This window comes from Plecotus auritus (genome assembly GCF_963455305.1).
Source record: "Plecotus auritus genome assembly, chromosome: 7".
Taxonomy (NCBI): domain Eukaryota; kingdom Metazoa; phylum Chordata; class Mammalia; order Chiroptera; family Vespertilionidae; genus Plecotus; species Plecotus auritus.
This window is the reverse complement of record NC_137774.1, coordinates 20,991,177-21,008,629: the sequence shown is the minus strand read 5'-3', so window position 1 is coordinate 21,008,629 and position 17,453 is coordinate 20,991,177. Positions and strand designations below refer to the sequence as shown.

The 17,453-nt window shown below is 40.5% G+C and overlaps 1 protein-coding gene across 2 annotated transcripts; it reads left to right on the top strand.

The window, feature by feature from the left end:
• The first annotated feature begins 3,730 nt into the window (after positions 1–3,730).
• METTL2A (methyltransferase 2A, tRNA N3-cytidine) lies at positions 3,731–15,822 on the top strand. Of its 2 annotated transcripts, XR_013961119.1 has the most exons (10): positions 3,731–3,869; positions 4,076–4,167; positions 6,009–6,367; positions 7,617–7,666; positions 7,994–8,054; positions 9,097–9,236; positions 11,023–11,129; positions 13,367–13,432; positions 14,287–14,684; positions 14,964–15,822. XR_013961119.1 is itself a non-coding variant. In XM_080678596.1 (9 exons), exons 1-9 carry the CDS (start codon positions 3,775–3,777, stop codon positions 14,442–14,444), a joined length of 1,128 nt encoding a protein of 375 aa, XP_080534722.1. In that variant the 5' UTR covers positions 3,733–3,774; the 3' UTR covers positions 14,445–14,879. The 2 variants fall into 2 exon arrangements, 1 of the variants encoding a protein (XP_080534722.1); XM_080678596.1 differs by lacking the exon at positions 14,964–15,822 and having other exon boundaries at positions 3,733–3,869; positions 14,287–14,879.
• Positions 15,823–17,453: the final 1,631 nt, after the last annotated feature.

The following is a 17,453-nucleotide window of genomic DNA, read 5'->3' as shown; positions in this document are numbered from 1 at the left end:
AAAATCAATAAAATATATAAAAAAAATAGCCTTGAAGTAATTTTGTGTTACCTTGAATATTCAAAACTATCTAAATATACTTGCCATTATTCATAATATTATTTTGGGGAAAATAACTAACTTTATAGATAAATGACCATGTTTTCTAACAAAAAACAACAAGATTTATGGTTTGATAAGAGTTGTTTGTTTTTGTATGGCTGCAAGTGTAACAAGCAATCTAAGATTTAATTTGGATGCCAAAATACTAGAATTCTTGGGATACCCTCTTGGACCAAGGGGATAATAAAATAATATTTTAAGTAGATCTGTCCTGGAAAATAAAAAAACGTACACTAATATATTCTTTTAAAAAAATATTTTATTGATTTTTTTACAGAGAGGAAGGGAGAGGGATAGAGAGTTAGAAACATCGATGAGAGAGACACATCGATCAGCTGCCTCCTGCACACTCCCTACTGGGTATGTGCCTGCAACCAAAGTACATACCCTTGACCGGAATTGAACCTAGGACCCTTTAGTCCGCAGGCCAACGCTCTATCCACTGAGCCAAACCAGTTAGGGCACTAATATATTTTTTATATTAAATTGCCACATACTGTTTGTGACAGTATAAACTAGCATCTCTCTGATGGAATACAGTATAGCAATGGGTACTCAGCCATTCACTAGCCAATTATTTATTGAGTTGCATACTGTGTATGCTGGACCCTGGATCTAGGATCTGGATATATAACAGTAAACAAACAGATAAAATGCCCTGACCTCACAGAGCTTAGTAATGCAGCTAATTATAACTATTGACTCAGTACTTCCACTTCTAGAAATTATTCCTAAAGAAATAACCATGAATGTACAAAATGATTTCGTTATAAGGATGTTTTTCATGTTGAATTTTTAGGTAAGAAACTTGAAGAAGCCTAAATGTCCAGTAAATCATGATACAACTATATAAAACAGTACCAGAATAATTAAAATGTTGTAAAAGAATATTTCAAACAAAATGATAATATGCACACACTATTACTAAATTTAAAAGCAGGCTACAATTGCTAAAGAGGCATGAGATAACTTTATGGGTTAGTTCTAAGACTTAATTATGATGGTGGTTGCACAAATATAGATTTTTACAAAAAGTCATTGAACTGTACATGTAAAATTGATGAATTTAATTGTATGTAAATTACACCTCTATGAAGCTGTAAAAACAAAACGGGGGCACGAAACAGTTTGTTCTGAAAGTAACTTAAAAGTTATTTCTACAAATAAATTAGAAAAAAGAAGACAGGAAGGATATAAACCAAAATGTTTAATGGGTTAAATTAAGGATGGGATGGGATATTTTCTTTTTTTCTTTTGTCTTACCTATATCTTCTAAATGTTCTATAATAAATACATATTTATGTTGCAATAAGTAAAAAAAATTTGTTTTAAAATTAAAGTTTTAAAACCAGCTTTTTCAATTATCTAGGGTTGCTACAAGTGCTGTCCAGGTTCTATGAAACCTTAAGGAGAGCAAATTATGACACCAGGGTGCTTTCCCCAAGCCCTTCAGTTCCAGAGCACATACTTACACCAACCAGAATTTCCTCTGATTGAAACTGAAAGAAGAGCATGAAACAGTTAACTACCTCTGACCCGGATTGACACCCAAGGCAATAATCCAAACTGGAGTTCTTAACCTTTACATCCTTTGAACCCATGCCACCCACTGAGCTAGTAGAGTTCTCACTACTCACCAGCAGAGGGACCCTTAGCTCTTCTATAACATAGGGTGGTATGAAGTCTGATAACCACAGAGGACTCAGCCGTGTCTTCCAAATTTCTTCGGAAGAAAATATTTAAGTGCTTCAAAAGATGAAGAAAAATGAGTTGTAGAGGTCAAAGATAATTGTATGAAAGTATTAAGTATTAGGATACTTTAGAATATTTCATGGGGTGGTGGTGGAAGAGTACATGGAGGATAAATGGTGATGGGGGAAAAATAAAATAATTAAAACTTTTTTAAAAAACATATCATCAATAGGGCCCAAGTTGTTTGACATTTTAAATGACTAATTACTGGAACTAAATAAGTAACTGAAAAGTCAGCTCTGCAAGAAATTACGAAGTGGGGCAATTGATTAGGAGCCCTAATAGCTTTTGGTGTAGGGAGAAAAGAAGTCTGTAGATGAGAGAACAAGATGCCAAGAATAAGCATAAACCAACCATCATATCTGCAAACAGCTAGCCTTGAGAAAAGATAGAAATCCTTGTATTTATTTGGAAAGGAGGTTTTGTTCAAATTGTTTCAAAAGACCATGACAATGGCAAGTCTTTTGTCTTCAAATAAACTACAAGTGCCAAAACCGGTTTGGCTCAGTGGATAGAGCATCGGCCTGCGGACTGAAAGGTCCCAGGTTCGATTCCGGTCAAGGGCATGTACCTTGGTTGCGGGCACATCCCCAGTGGGGGGTGTGCAGGAGGCAGCTGATCGATGTTTCTCTCTCATCGATGTTTCTAGCTCTCTATCCCTCTCCCTTCCTCTCTGTGAAATATCAATAAAATATATTTAAAAAAATAAATAAACTACAAGTTCTTTACTATCTTATCTTTTTTATTCACTCGTGTATTTTTCTTGGTGATTAGAGAGAGTCTGGGAATTGTTCCCATTTCTTTGGTGGGAGAGGTATAGAAGAATCTCTCATTGCTCCCCTTAGTGGTTTTTTTTTTCTTTTTAAATATATTTTTATTGATTTCAAAGAGGAAGAGAGAGGAAGAGGAGAAACATCAATGATGAGAGAGAATCATTCATTGGCTGCCTCCTGCACGCCCCCTACTGGGGATCAAGTCTGCAACTGGGGGGCATGTGCCCTTGACGGGAATTGAACCTGGGACCCTTCAGTTCTCAGGCGGATGCTCTACCCCTGAGCCCAGCAGGCTAGGGCTCCCTTTAGTTTTGACTATGGGGAGAATCTGCAATGGAGTCTCGATTCCAATAATTACAGGCTGTTGTTGTTCCTTGTGATTAAGCCCCAATGACCACTGGTTACCAGTGTGCTAAGTCTAGTACTGCTCTACTCAAATAACTAACCCTTTTCTTCTCTTCTTCCAAATGGTAGTATCCCTCTTCTGGAAATCTTCTCAACTAACTTTATCTTATATTGACAGCCTACTTCCTAGGCTCTTGTGAGAATCAGTTTGTAGTAATTATCGAAATAGAAATGTAAGGCTGAAACGTATTAATGTCACAAAACTACATCTGTGCATGAACTACAATCTTGACTGTGCAAAATAAGCTTGGATATGGATAATTCAAACAGGTTATAAAAAAAAAACTTTAAAGTTCTCCTTGGTTATTTATTTCCTATACTTCCCCCCAAAAAATTGTATGTAGATATTTTATAGCTTTTCACACTATGAAAAGCTGATTGGAGAGGCTGGAGAATTGCCCTATTTTCTCACCCTGCGAGCTACTTTCTTCAGTTCTTTTGGCCAATCGGCTCTACCGTGGAATTGCCTTACAACTTGCGTGAAACGGGGAACCTGTTAGAGGACCCCAGCACTGAAAGAAGGCTCAAGTGGAACGTCTCCCACTCTCTTGCCACCATGCGTGTCCACCAGAGCCCTTACACAACTCGGGGCCAGCCCCACCCAGAGAGCCAGCGCCATCCAGACACCCGTCACCCGAGTCGTCCCGCCCCCCGTCTTTTCCCGCCCTTTCCCCGCGCCTCCGGAAGGGGGCGTGGCCCCGCAGGAAGTTATGGAGAGGCAGTTACTTCCGGCTCCGGTATCATGGCAGACTCCTGCCCGGAGTCCGGCGGGAAGAGGCAGCAGTTCGGGGGCCGGTTGCTGAGCGATCCGGCGCGGGTCTTCCACCACAATGCTTGGTAACCGCCCTGCCCCTCGTGCGGCCGGCGGCCCGCCCTCTGTCCCTCGCCCTGGGCGCTCCGGCGAGCCCCTGACCGCCAGCCACGGGTCCCGCTGTCTTATTCTAGGCGCTCTGCTCCCAGGGGAGAAGCGTTGCGAGGCCAGCTACTCACCCTGTCGGCAGCTGGAACGCGAGGCCCCTAAGCTGCCTGTTTGATTTTCCCAGGGACAATGTGGAGTGGTCGGCAGAGCAGGCCGCGGCGGCGGAGAGGAAAGTCCAGGAGAACAGCACCCAGCGGGTTTGCCAGGAGAAGCAAGGTGCGCCCCAGGGGGCTCTCAATGGATTCCACAGCCCAGCGAACTGCTGGACGCGCTCTCCGGGAGGCCAGAGAACCGAGGTTGCCCAGAGCCTTTTGTTCAACTGGGCTCGGGAGTAGAACAGGAGATGTGCAAGGATGGAAATGGGTTACACCGGTAAAGTCTTGTTAGGGCATAGAGGGTTTTTGTGTTTTGTTTTTTTTTTTAGGGGGGGGGGGTTGATATTATTTTCTAGTGCTTAAGTTTTTAATTATGTTGACTAGACCCATATTAATATGGCTGGCTTCTGGCAATCGCCATACGATTGTTTTAGAGGATGATTACACTTTGCCTGAGGAAATGTTACCACTGAAGCTAGATCCAAGTGGTTGGACTCAAAATGTTGGAAGAGGGGACTAATGACTGGTGAATTATGTGTCTTTTCTTTGTGTACTGGCTGTGAGGATTTGGGGCTCCTGCCAAGGAAAGATAGGTGAAACAGAATGGAGATAAATCTGGCCAAAGAAAAAGAGACTGCTTCTGGAGAGGTGGATGATTTCACTGCAAAATATTCCTAGATACTAAAACTCTATGTTGGGCCTATGTCCTAAGAGATGATTGAAGGTAGGACTAGCAGTTGGAGAGTAGTACCCACTGAAAGAGTTCTGTGCAACAATTAGAAGATTCCAGTTACAAAATAGTTACCATGCATAGTTTGACAGAGACTAGATCAAAGCAAGTTAAAGTTGAAAGATAATTTGAAAATCATGTGATCCAATAACCTCTTTCTGCAATTAAAGAAACTTGGACCCCTGGACATTAAGTGCCTTACCCAGAGGTAAGCAGTTGGTAGTAGCAGTGGTGAAACTAAAATCCAATTTCTTAGATTTTTATTCTTCTACTACACTAGTCAAGGTCCTGTATTGGCAACAAGCAGAAAACTGAAATCTAGAGCAACCTTGATCACCTTCAACAACAGCTTTCTTTTAAACAGTCCACACTTCTTTAGTATATATATCCTGTCCTCTATCATCAAAACTCTTCCTCAGCTGAAGACATTTTTTCCTTGTCAACATTCTCTATTTTCCTCTTACCTTCTTTCCATTTTTAGTATTCACACTCTAAAGAACCACAGACAAAGGAACGTATTTAAAGAAGAGCTGCCTGTATCAAAACCATTGAGTTCACATGGGGAACAAACTGAAGAACCTGGGATATTTAGCTTGTAAAAGAAGATCTAGCCGAAACCAGTTTGGCTCAGTGGATAGAGCGTCAGCCTGTGGACTGAAGGGTCCCGGGTTCGATTCCGGTCAAAGGCATGTGCCTTGGTTGCGGGCACATCCCCAGTAGGGGGTGTGCAGGAGGCGGCTGATCGATGTTTCTCTCTCATCGATGTTTCTAACTCTCTATCCCTCTCCCTTCCTCTCTGTAAAAAATCAATAAAATATATTAAAAAAAAAAAAAAAAGAAGATCTAGAGGGGGAAATGACTGCCCTCAAACACAAAAGAGTTGTTCTGTATGGTCGTGAGAAATGGTAGGACCTTTTGGCCAGAAGTTATTAGACAGATTTTTTTGAACATTAGAATTTTCTGATAGCTAAGAGCCATCCAAAGATGTGGGAGAAGAATTGATAGGTAGTAAGTGCCTAGGCAGAAGTTGGACTTCGTAGAAGGGCAAGATATGGAGGGAATTCATGTGTGATAGGTCTAGCACGAAATGATCTCCATCTCTGAGGCTATGGCTCTAATTGAGGATACTTTTAGTATAAAATGACATTCGATGAAGCAAGGTGACAATTGACAGTAGATACAAATAAAATGTTGAGAAATGGTTCTTAAAGTCTTTTCTTAAACATTTACAGTTGATTATGAGACCAATGCCTACAAATATTGGAATGACTTCTACAAAATCCATGAAAATGGATTTTTCAAGGACAGGCATTGGCTTTTCACTGAATTCCCAGAGCTGGCACCTAGTCAGAACCAAAATCACTTGATGGATTGGCTCTCAGAGAATAAGAGGAGCGAAGTGCCTGAATGTAGGAGCAATGCGGATGGACCTGGTTTAATAACAGAAGAACAGCACAAGTGCTCTTCAAACAGCCTTGGGCATAAAGCACAGACTCTTCCTGTGGAAGAGAAGGTAACTCAGAAACTCAGTCACTTGGAAATCTGTGCTGATGAGTTTCCTGGATCCTCAGCCACCTACCGAATACTCGAGGTAACCATTCTTTATTGTCCTGGTAGTAGGTTAGTAAAGTTGTAATGTTGTGCACATGGTCCGCATAGAGAGGCTGACCACAAAGTGACATCTGTCTGATGAAGACTTGACCCTTATGTTGGCCAGGAATCACCTCCATTTAAATATAAATATATATATATATATATATATATATATATTTTATTTTATTTTATTTTATTTTTTTCATTGATTTCAGGGAAAGGAAGGTAGAGGGAGAGAGAGAGAGAAACACCAATGAGAGAGAAACATCCATGGGCTGCCTCCTGCGTGCTCCCTACTGGGGATGGAGCCCGCAACCAGGGCATGTGCCCTGACTGGGAATTGAACCAGCAATTTTTTGGTACATGGGCTGATGCTTAACCAACTGTGCCACACTTGCCAGGCTCACCTCCATTTTTTAAATGAAATGCCCTAAATGTAGACCAAGATATCTGGTGGTTGTGGCAAACAAAGATAGATACCTGAGGTACTACCTGGGAACATCATATAGCATCTGAAAGTTGTAGGTTGTATTGCACCTGCCATGTGGAAAAGTGTCTAGGTCGGTGCTGTAATGTAAATTCACAAATGATGACTACACACTCCACTGGAAGCTGATTAGCCTTGAGATTTAGTCCTGTGGCATGACCTTGTACCTCTTACCCTCCCCAAGCAGAATGGGGCTTCTGGCTCTCTCTCTCTCTTTCTCCCTCCCTCCTTCCCTCATAGTTTTTGAAGATGAATTGAAATGGTGTATATAAAATAGTTAAGAATAGTGTCTGGCACCTAGTAAGCGCTTAGTAAATGGTCACTGTTTTTATTATTACTACACCCAGTATTGTATTTAAGGACAGCGTAATCATGGTTCCCTTTTCATGAAATTTTCCCAGTCCATTAGAAATATTTTTCTGTGATATAGTAGAGCTCAATATGAAAATAATTCATCTACAGGACCATTCACTAGAATTCAAAAAGTAAAAGCCAACCCTATTAACAATAAATAATTTTTTTAAAAAGTAAAAGCAACCTGTGCCCTTTTTTTCTAGACCCTTCGGCCAATGAAAGCCCATGCTACTTCTGTACATGTTCCTGAGGTCAAGGTCAGGGAATGTCATAGGTACTGTTTAGCTCTGGTCACTACATCATCCTTTAACACAAGTGGACAAGATTATCTGTTGTTGATTATTTATCTTGCTTCGGGTAATTAATTTGGAAAGTTCTGTGATTAATAATTCATTTTTGTCTGCAGGTTGGTTGTGGTGTGGGAAACACAGTCTTTCCGATTTTACAAACCAACAAGTAAGTATGTTGTAAAGTTTAACTATGACAGCAAAGAGGAGGAAAGTGAGGGGTTGTTTATCAAAAATTTTACATCAAATGTAACTGGTTATTGGGAGTCGTGGGTTACAGGAGATGTACATTTCTACATTATCCATTTATGGGTTGTTCTGATTTAATCTGATTTATATGTTAACCTTTGTCATCAAGGAAATTAGTGAGATTTAAACCTTTTACATTGTTAATATATGGTACTTTTATAGTTTAACCCTGTTACTCAGGAAAGAGGATAGACATAATCCAGTTTGTAATGTAATTCTTCTGCTGTTTTTTTTCTGCCCATTTCAGTGACCCAAGACTCTTTGTTTACTGTTGTGATTTTTCTTCCACAGCTATACAACTGGTCCAGGTAAGTGCAGTGGTTCCTATCAGTAATTTCCACTGATTAAAGGGGAAGTGTCTTCTAAAAATCATGGTTTCTAGCTGTTTCCTTACTGTACTGTGGTCTAAAAGTCAAAGATTTACTGAAATAGCCTGAAGGAGAGGAAAGGGTCAAATACAGAGTGCCACTTGCCAGCCACGGAACTTTGGGCATGTCTTATGACCTCGCCAAACTTATTTTTTAAGGATTGAAATGAGATGATTGTTTAGCAAAAGTTCTTTGAGTTACAAGTCGCAGAAACATGTAGACAAACTCAACCAGTAAAGTGGAATGTCATAGAACCCAAGAGCATCAAGTGTAGCCAGGTCTGAAACTCAGCCCTGAAAAGGTGTCAGATATCAAGGCAAGTTGGCTGGCCAGTGAGACGTTGCCGCCCCTTCCATCACTACACCTCCCTCGAGTTCATAGTATCTTATCTCTCATTGCCCAGTGCTCACTTACCTTTTTCAAATTTGTTTTCTCTTTGCAGACTAGCTTTCTGTAGTAGGTTTTCCCTGGTTTTGCACATGCTTGCCCTTCCCAGTTCCTTATAAGTCCACCCTGTTTGGGTATTCTCAGGACCTCACCAGAATGACTGTCCCTGTACCAAAGACTCCAGTCTGGGTTAACCCAGCCCAGCTGGTAATCTCCTTTGCTAGCCGGTTTGGCTCAGTGGATAGAGCGTTGGCCTGTGGACTTAAGGGTCCCGGGCTCCATTCTGGTTAAGGGCATATACCTCGGTTATAGGCTTGATCCCCAACCAGGAGGCAACCAATTGATGTGTCTCTCTCACATTGATGTTTCTCTCTGTGTGTCTCTCCCCCTCCCTTCCACTCAAAAAACCAATGGGAAAAATATCGTGGAGTGAGGATTAACACCAACGACAAAAAGGAATGTGTGCCTTAATGATTAGAGCTCTATCCCTCAGAGGGGAAGTAACTGCACTTACACTTAAAGCAAGATTAGTTTACCTTGAGGCTCTGTGAACATTTTCTAACCCATGTGTTGTCTCTCCTCCAATTATCTGCAGACAAATTCAGCATATGATGCAGCAAGGTGTTTTGCCTTTGTTCATGATTTGTGTGATGAAGATAAGAGTTATCCGATTCCCAGAGACAGTCTTGATATTATTATCCTCATATTTGTTCTTTCATCGATTGTTCCAGACAAGTAAGTAGTATAACAAAAACAAAGCTTTAGTCATGGACCTTGATATCGGAGTTGGGCCCTAAATAAAAAGAATGTTCTGATAGACAGAAAGAAGCCACTCCATCTAAAGTGATAGAAACATCTCAACTGTTTTCCTAAATTTGTCTTGAAGTCCAACTTTTGTTTCAGCCTCTAAAACTCTGCTTATTGACTTCATTGGTTGGTTTTTCTTTTCATTTTTATGGTATAATATCCGCAAAGAATGGGGGGACATCTTTAATGGGTATTTGGAGAAATTTCATATTGATAATCTCAGCACGCTGTTTCAACATCTCATTATTGGCCTTTTTAAATGCACCAAGCCTTTTTTTCTCTCTTTTTTTAAATTGATTTTAGAGAGAGGGGAAAGGAGACAGAGAGAAACGTCGCTTTATTGTTCCACTTAGTTATATATTCATTGGTTGCTTCTTGTATGTGCCCTGACCGGGGATCAAACCCACAACCTTGGCATATTGGGATGTTACGTTAACCAACTGAGCTACCCAGCCAGGGATAAACCAAGCTTGTTAACAGCACAGAATGTACAGTGAAGCCTAACTCAGCTATTCTCTGATACTTGAGTTCTGTGGAAAACAGGTATAGTAGAATTTCAAAAAATCAATTTAGATAAAAGACAATTGCTGTACCCTAAAAGATACCGTTAAAGGCTCATAGACATAGGCAACTTGTCTTCCTAGTAAAATACTGTCTCAAGGAAGCAGTGTTGGTTGGAGACCTGGGGGAGTGATTGATTTTCTCCAGCCCATGTTTTCTCCAGAATAGCATTGAGTCATCTGACCAGACAGGTATATTGTGAGTGTGCAGTAAAGGTAGATGCAGAACAGCCCAAAGTGCCTGCATGGCTCAAAACATTAGTAACTGCAGAAGTTTAAATGCTACAACTTTAAAAAACTTGCATGGACTGAAATGCAGCATTAAAGTTAAAAATAAGTTATTCAGTAGTTAAACAAACTTTCAGATTTTTTTTGGTAAGTTTGTAGTGTTTATACTTCTTAAGTTAGAAAAGCAGAATGTTGTACCAAGCCTCAGTATGAAAAGTGCACTAGGAAATGTGAAGCACTTCGCTGAAGTTCCTCATTTGCATACTGACTGTCACCATGTAAATTCTAAGTTCTTGAGGTTCGGTCTTTATTTAACAAATGGAAAGATCTGCATTCAAAGAGCTTGGGCCTAGAGGGGGAAAGAAGATGAGTTCACGAGCAGTCCCATAGCAGGTGGTGGGAGCACAGGGCAGGCATGGCTTCCTCCTGAGGCAATCCCAGGAGGAGAAGGAAGCGAGCCAGACAGTGTGTCACTTTTCCTGTGGTGGAGCCCTAAGACAGAAGGAGGTTATCCTCAGTTATTAGCAGGCCCCAGAAGGCACATCAGAAGTTTGGATGTGTGCTCCCGTTCTAACTAAATCAAGGGCAGAGGATCTAAGACTTCAGGGTTAGGAAGTCCACTGTCTTTTTAGAATATGCAGCAAGGAAAAGGAATCTTGCCCAGCCTGGTTGAGTGTCCACCTATGAACCAAGAGGTCACGGTTCCATTCCCTGTCGGCACATGCCCGAGTTGTGGGCTCCATCCCCAGTAGGGGGCGTGCAGGAAGCAGCCTATTGACGATTCTTTTTCATCATTGATGTTTCTATCTCTCCCTCTCCCTTCCTCTCTGAAATCAATAAAAAATATTTTTACAAAAAAGAAAGGGAATCTTATCCTTAAAGGGGCCTGATCTTCATTCTCTGCCCCCCTCCCCGCCCCCCAACAGGATGCAGAACGCTATCACTAGGCTGAGCAAGCTTTTGAAGCCTGGAGGGATGATGCTTCTGCGAGATTATGGCCGCCATGACATGGCTCAGCTTCGGTTTAAAAAAGGTATTTTGCTACTATAATCAAAACAATAGTTTTGCCATCAGAATAGACATACAAATCAGTGGGACAGAATAGACACTGGAATTATAGCTTCATATATAAAACACTTCATACATGATAAGGGTGGTCTGTTTTTTGAAGGCTTATATAATCTAGGTATTAGGGAGTTCTTTTTAACCAAGACAGCTACTTTTTAAAGAGCTATTTTTAGAAAAAGACATTTGATTACATAAACAATTTTAAATGTGATGTGGCAAATGATGTTATTAAAAAGTTAAAAGACAAGTATTTTGGGTGCATAAAACAGATAAAGACTTAATATCTGTGCTCTTCAAGGGACTCTTGGCAAATTGATAAGGAATAGATCAGAGACCCACCCAAAAAACAGGGAAGGAATATTTTAGAGTTGGTTCACAGAAGAACATATTCAAATGGCCAAAAACAAAACTTCAAGGGAATAAAAGTAACAATGAGATACCAGTTCTTAAACCTATTGCTGGCCAGTTCAAAGAAAGAGAGGTGTTTCTGCCGAAACCGGTTTGGCTCAGTGGAAAGAGCGTCAGCCTGCGGACTGAAGGGTCCCGGGTTCGATTCCGGTCAAGGGCATGTACCTTGGTTGTGGGCACATCTCCAGTGGGAGGTGTGCAGGAGGCAGCTGATCGATGTTTCTCTCTCATCGATGTTTCTAGCTCTCTATCCCTCTCCCTTCCTCTCTGTAAAATATCAATAAAATGTATTTAAAAAAAAAAAAAAAGAAAAGAAAGAGAGGTGTTTCTCCACTACTGGTAAAAAATAAATTGTTACGGCCTTTTTATTTTATTTTATTTTTTTTAATTGATTTCAGAGAGGAAGGGAAAGGGAGAGAGAGATAGAAACATCAATGATAAGAGAGAATCATTGGCCCTAACCAGTTTGGTTCAGTGGATAGAGCGTCAGCCTGTGGACTGAAAGGTCCCAGGTTCGATTCCGGCCAAGGGCATGTACCTTGGTTGCGGGCACATCCCCAGTAGGAGGTGTGCAGGAGGCAGATGATCGATGTTTCTCTCTCATCGATGTTTCTAACTCTCTATCCCTCTCTCTTCCTCTCTGTAAAAAATCAATAAAAATATATATATATTTTAAAAAAAAGAGAGAGAGAGAGAGAATCATTGATCGGCTGCCTCCTGCACACTCCCTACTGGGGTTTGAGCCTGGAACCCCGGCATGTGCCCTGACCGGCAATCCAGGCAATGACCTCCTGGTTCATTGGTTGATGCTCAACCACTGAGAAACACTGGCCAGTCTGTTATGGCCTTTTAAAAAGTTACCCTATATTATCTATTCAATCCAACAGTCCTTTTGGGAATTTTTCAAGAACCAGCCATAATATATACATAAGCAAAATCTTGGAAACAAAGTGAATGCCTCTGTATAGGGGCATACTGCTGGTCTTGGGAGAGGGTATTCCATTTTATTTCCAAGTGAGAAGAGCAGTGCGTAGATGAGTATTTCAGACTTGAGCCCACATGTAACAGTAGCTGGGGAGAGATACGTAGGTAAGGAAAGCAAGTAAGATTATGTTGACATTTAAAAGGTGAAGGATTACACACCAGGGTGTTAAATTGACGTAGAGTCCAGGGTTAGCAGCAGAAGGGAGAGCATGTCTAAGATAAAAAGAGTATATGTGTCGTATATATATGTGTGTGTGTGTGTGTGTGTGTGTGTGTGTGTGTGTGTGTATACATATACATATACATATACATATACATATACATATACATATATATATATATGAATATGTGTGTAGACACATGGAGAGACATGCGAAATGACACTCACCAAAATGGTATTGGTGGCTTAGACTTAATGGTATCCTTAGACTTAGCGATATTGTTTGATATTTATTTACTTTTCCTTTTTTTTTTTTTTTTAAACAAATAGTAGATAGTATTTATTTAATCAGGGAAAAGGCGAAAACACAACCTGTTTCAGCAGGAAGCAGAACTATTGAACCGGGGAGCTGAGAGTCACATGTATAAGTTACTTAGCCTGCAGTTTGATTATGCCCCTTTGGCTGTTCTTCTCCAAAGCACCATTACTTTGTAGGAGAAAAATTGCAGATTCCTGCAAAGTACCAAGTATAACCAAGGAAGAATTCTGTTCTCTGCGCAGGAAGATGATCTGTGATGTACATTTGATTGACAGTGAAATTCAAGGAAGTGCTTTAAAGTTTCTCTGATTTTTGCCACATTGTTCTGCAGGTCAGTGTCTATCTGAAAATTTCTATGTGAGAGGTGATGGCACCAGAGTTTACTTCTTCACACAAGGTATGGAAACAACACTCATCTTTATAGTAATACTTCCAAAGTATATTAAATGTTCCTTGGTGGACTTCCAGAAGTAAGGTCATCTGGCCCTCCTACCTTTTACAACCTTTTCCTATCCTTTCCCGTCCCTCACAGCCAACCTGAACTGCTCACTGTTCTCCAGATAGGCTCAGCTTGTACGTCTTCAGTCTTCTGCCTTGCTCTTATGCTGTCTGCCCTTCCTCTCTGTCACGTGTTCAAAACGGGAAACAAGCCCATTTTGCTAGACTCCAGTGCAGCTGTTTCACCCTCTAAGCTGGGTTGTGCCTTAGATGCACCTTAGTTAGGGTGAACTCACCATTCACTGGGTTCCAGATACCACCCTGAACTGCTCTCCCCTGCTGCTCGCCCAGCTGCAGTTTCCTTCTCCACCAGTGCCTTAAGAACACTCCATTGCTGGGACCTTTGTCAGATCACATATTTTTCCGAGCCTCTGGTTAAAGTGATAGAACCTCTCCCCTTAAAAACAAACAAAAAAAAAAAGGGCTTTCACATACACATAGGTAGATCTTTACATGTAATTTTAAGGTATTCGTAGAGCCCTTCATGAAAACTCCTCCCCATCAGCTGACTCTTAGAGAAGCTCTCCCTCGGGTTCCAGGTCACCCTTCCCAGATGGTTTGGCTTCCCCTGCCTGAACATGAACTTGCTCTTTCCTAGCCACTGCTGCATTTTTAACTAAACTGCCTGCTGAAGCCACTAAAAATACCTAAGTAGTGACAGCAATCTCAAGGAGCTTCATTTAACATAGAAAGTGGTAGATACTATACTTTTTCTTCCGGGGAAAATACATAAACATCTATTTTCCAAACTAGATGAACTGGATACACTTTTCACGACTGCTGGACTGGAAAAGGTTCAGAACCTGGTGGATCGCCGATTGCAAGTGAACCGAGGAAAACAGCTGACAATGTACCGAGTTTGGATTCAGTGCAAATACCGCAAACCTCTTCTGGCCAACACTGGCTCCTGACAGTTAAAAAGCTCCTTGGCTTTTCAAAAAAACATTCGCAACTGGTGTCTTGTTGATGTTGGACAGTCAAAGGAATCAAACTTAAACTTGAGCCTTGAACCTAGGGAAAATTACTTTTATCAAGATTCTAACATGCTTTCTATTTGTGAAGCCCTTTAATGTATACTTTTCTCCAGCTTTTTCTTACTTTGAGATCTCAAAAAATCTTTCTTGCCATTTTATAGTATCTTAATAACTGAAGTATTGCCCTGACCGGTTTGGCTCAGTGAATAGGGCGTCGGCCTGCGGACTGGAAGGTCCCGGGTTCGATTCCAGTCAAGGGCACGTACCTTGGTTGCAGGCACATCACCAGTGGGAGGTGTGCAAGAGGCAGCTGATCGATGTTTCTCTCTCATCGATGTTTCTAACTCTCTATCCCTCTCCCTTCCTCTCTGTAAAAAATCAATAAAAAAAAAAAATAAATAAATAATAAAAAAGAATAAGGTTTTTTTAAAAAAAAATAAAATAAAATAACTGAAGTATTCATGGGAATTGGGAATTTTAAAGGCATCAAGAAATTATTTCCATGTGAAAGTATCATGTACGATAAAGTGCCATTTGACTATATGTTTCATTAAGTTATTTGAAATGCAAATACCTGGTTCCAAGGTGTTTTAAGCACTTTTCCCCTTCTCTAAGTAACCTGTGTCCAAAAATTAAAAGGATCTTCATTTTTAGCAAAATCGCCTTATTTTTTATTGTGTCCTTAAATGTTTGACACAAAAGGAATTGAGAGAACTTTATTTTAGCCACATCACTTCACTTCTGAATGTGATTGTCATCAGTGTTACCTTTTTTATGTTCTGCTTATTTTCAGTTATTATTTTTACATGTTTCTCTTGTGGTCCATAAGTTACATGATGTTTTTTCTTTTTTTTTTTAATATATTTTTATTGATTTCAAAGAGAGGAAGGGAGAGAGAGATAGAAACATCAATGATGAGAAAGAATCATCAGCTGCTTCCTGAATGCCCCCTACTGTGAATTGAGCCCGGCATGTGACCATGATCTCCTGGTTCATAGGTTGATGCTCAACCACTAAGCAGCACCAGCTGGGCTGATGTATTCTTTTTTTTCTTCTTCTTCTTCTTTTTTTTATCCTCACCCTAGGATATTTTTCCATTAATATTTAGAGAGAGTGGAAGGAAGGGAGGGAGGGTGAGACACACACACACACATTGGTTGCCTCCCGAATGCATCCCGGATGGAACTTGCAACCCTGATAAAGTGCCCGAGCCCGCAATCCCTCTGTGCTCCAGCCAACGTTCTAACCACTGAGAACACAGGCCAATTATATACTCTTAATTTTACCAAATAAAAAGATGTCAATTCCTCATTCCTACATTTTGGAGTTTCAACTTAAACTTAGATATTCTCATAATTGTTTTATTATTTTATATGTGAAAAGATAAGCAATTTTTTAAATAATTCCAAACTTACAGAAAAGTATAGTACCAAGAATGTTACTAAAAGAGTCACTTTTTTCCTAAATCACTTTGAAGAGGATGTAATTCCTGTTATGAGACGTTCTATATCACCAAATAAGTCTTCTCAGAAGAAGTTTACATGGAAACACTAACCAAGTTTTTCCATTGGTCCCAATATAGCCTTTATCACTTTATTTTTTAAAAAGCCATTTTGTTGCACTTAGTCATGTCTCAGCCTCCTTCAAGCTTGCTTCCTGACCTTGACATTTGAAGATTACTGGCTGTTTTGCAGACTGCCCCACAAATTGGATTTGTTGATAATTCACGATTTGGTTCAAGTTCTACCTTTTTGGCAGGAATATCAGGTAATGCTGTGCTGCTCCTATTCCTTGCTATTAGGATACATGCTTTTTAATTACTCCATTGGTGATGCTAACCTCGATTATTTAATTGAGGTGGTGTCTGTGGGGATTCTCCACAAAAAATCACCAGTAAATATTTTGTAGGGGAGTGTTTTCAGACTACAAATACCCCATCCTCACCAACTACCCCCTGGTTTCAGCATCTTGCTGTTTCTTGCCTCATTACTACTCTATGATGGTGGTCACATAGTGTTTTCTAACCCCATTACCCCTATATTTATAGGTTGGTGTCTGTAAGGAGGACTTTCTTTTCTCATCCTTTCGCTTAATATGGACTTGTATTCAATGATTATATACTATCGTATTTTTTTAAATATATGTTTTATTGATTTCAGAGAGGAAGGGAGAGGAAGAGATAAAACATCACTGATGCGAGAGAATCATTGATTGGCTGCCTCTTGCATGCCCCGACTGGGGATCCAGCCAGCAACCCAGGCATGTGCCCTGACCAAGAAATCGAACCGTGACCTCCTGGTTCATAGGTTGATACTCAACCACTGAGCCACGCCGGCCGGGCTACTATAATATTTTAATGTTCATATTGTCCTAGATTCGGCCAGCAGGAGCTCCTTCAAGTGCTTCTGTAACCTTTTGACGTGTCCCAGTTACTCTTTGAGCACTTAAGCACAAGTTGTACCAGGCTCATTTTGTACTTTTTCTGTCCCAGTCTGAATCAGCCATTTCCCCCAAGAAGTTATGTTTCTGTAGTGGAGAAAGGAATTTATAAACCAAGCTAAGTGTGCTCATTGCTATTGTGGTGTTCCTGTTCCCAGGCCACCTAAGTGGGTGGAGCTGAGGGATATATGTATGTATGTATACATATACTCACATCTATGTTTCTATACCTAAATATATTGAAAACCATCAGTTCAGATCAATACCTTTGATTTCAATCCAACACCACAGAGTTTATTCTAGTTTTGATTCTCCCTCTCTGTACTTGCGATTCCCTTTTCCAATAATTCCAAACTCCCATGATCCCCATTGTATTGGACCAATCCTCTCATACATTACCATTCTTTTGCCATTGCCCACACATAAATGCCCTCACCTCTCTAGGACTCTGATTCTCAACTCCCAGTCACTGTTGCCATCACTTCCTTATACAGACACCCTCCTCAC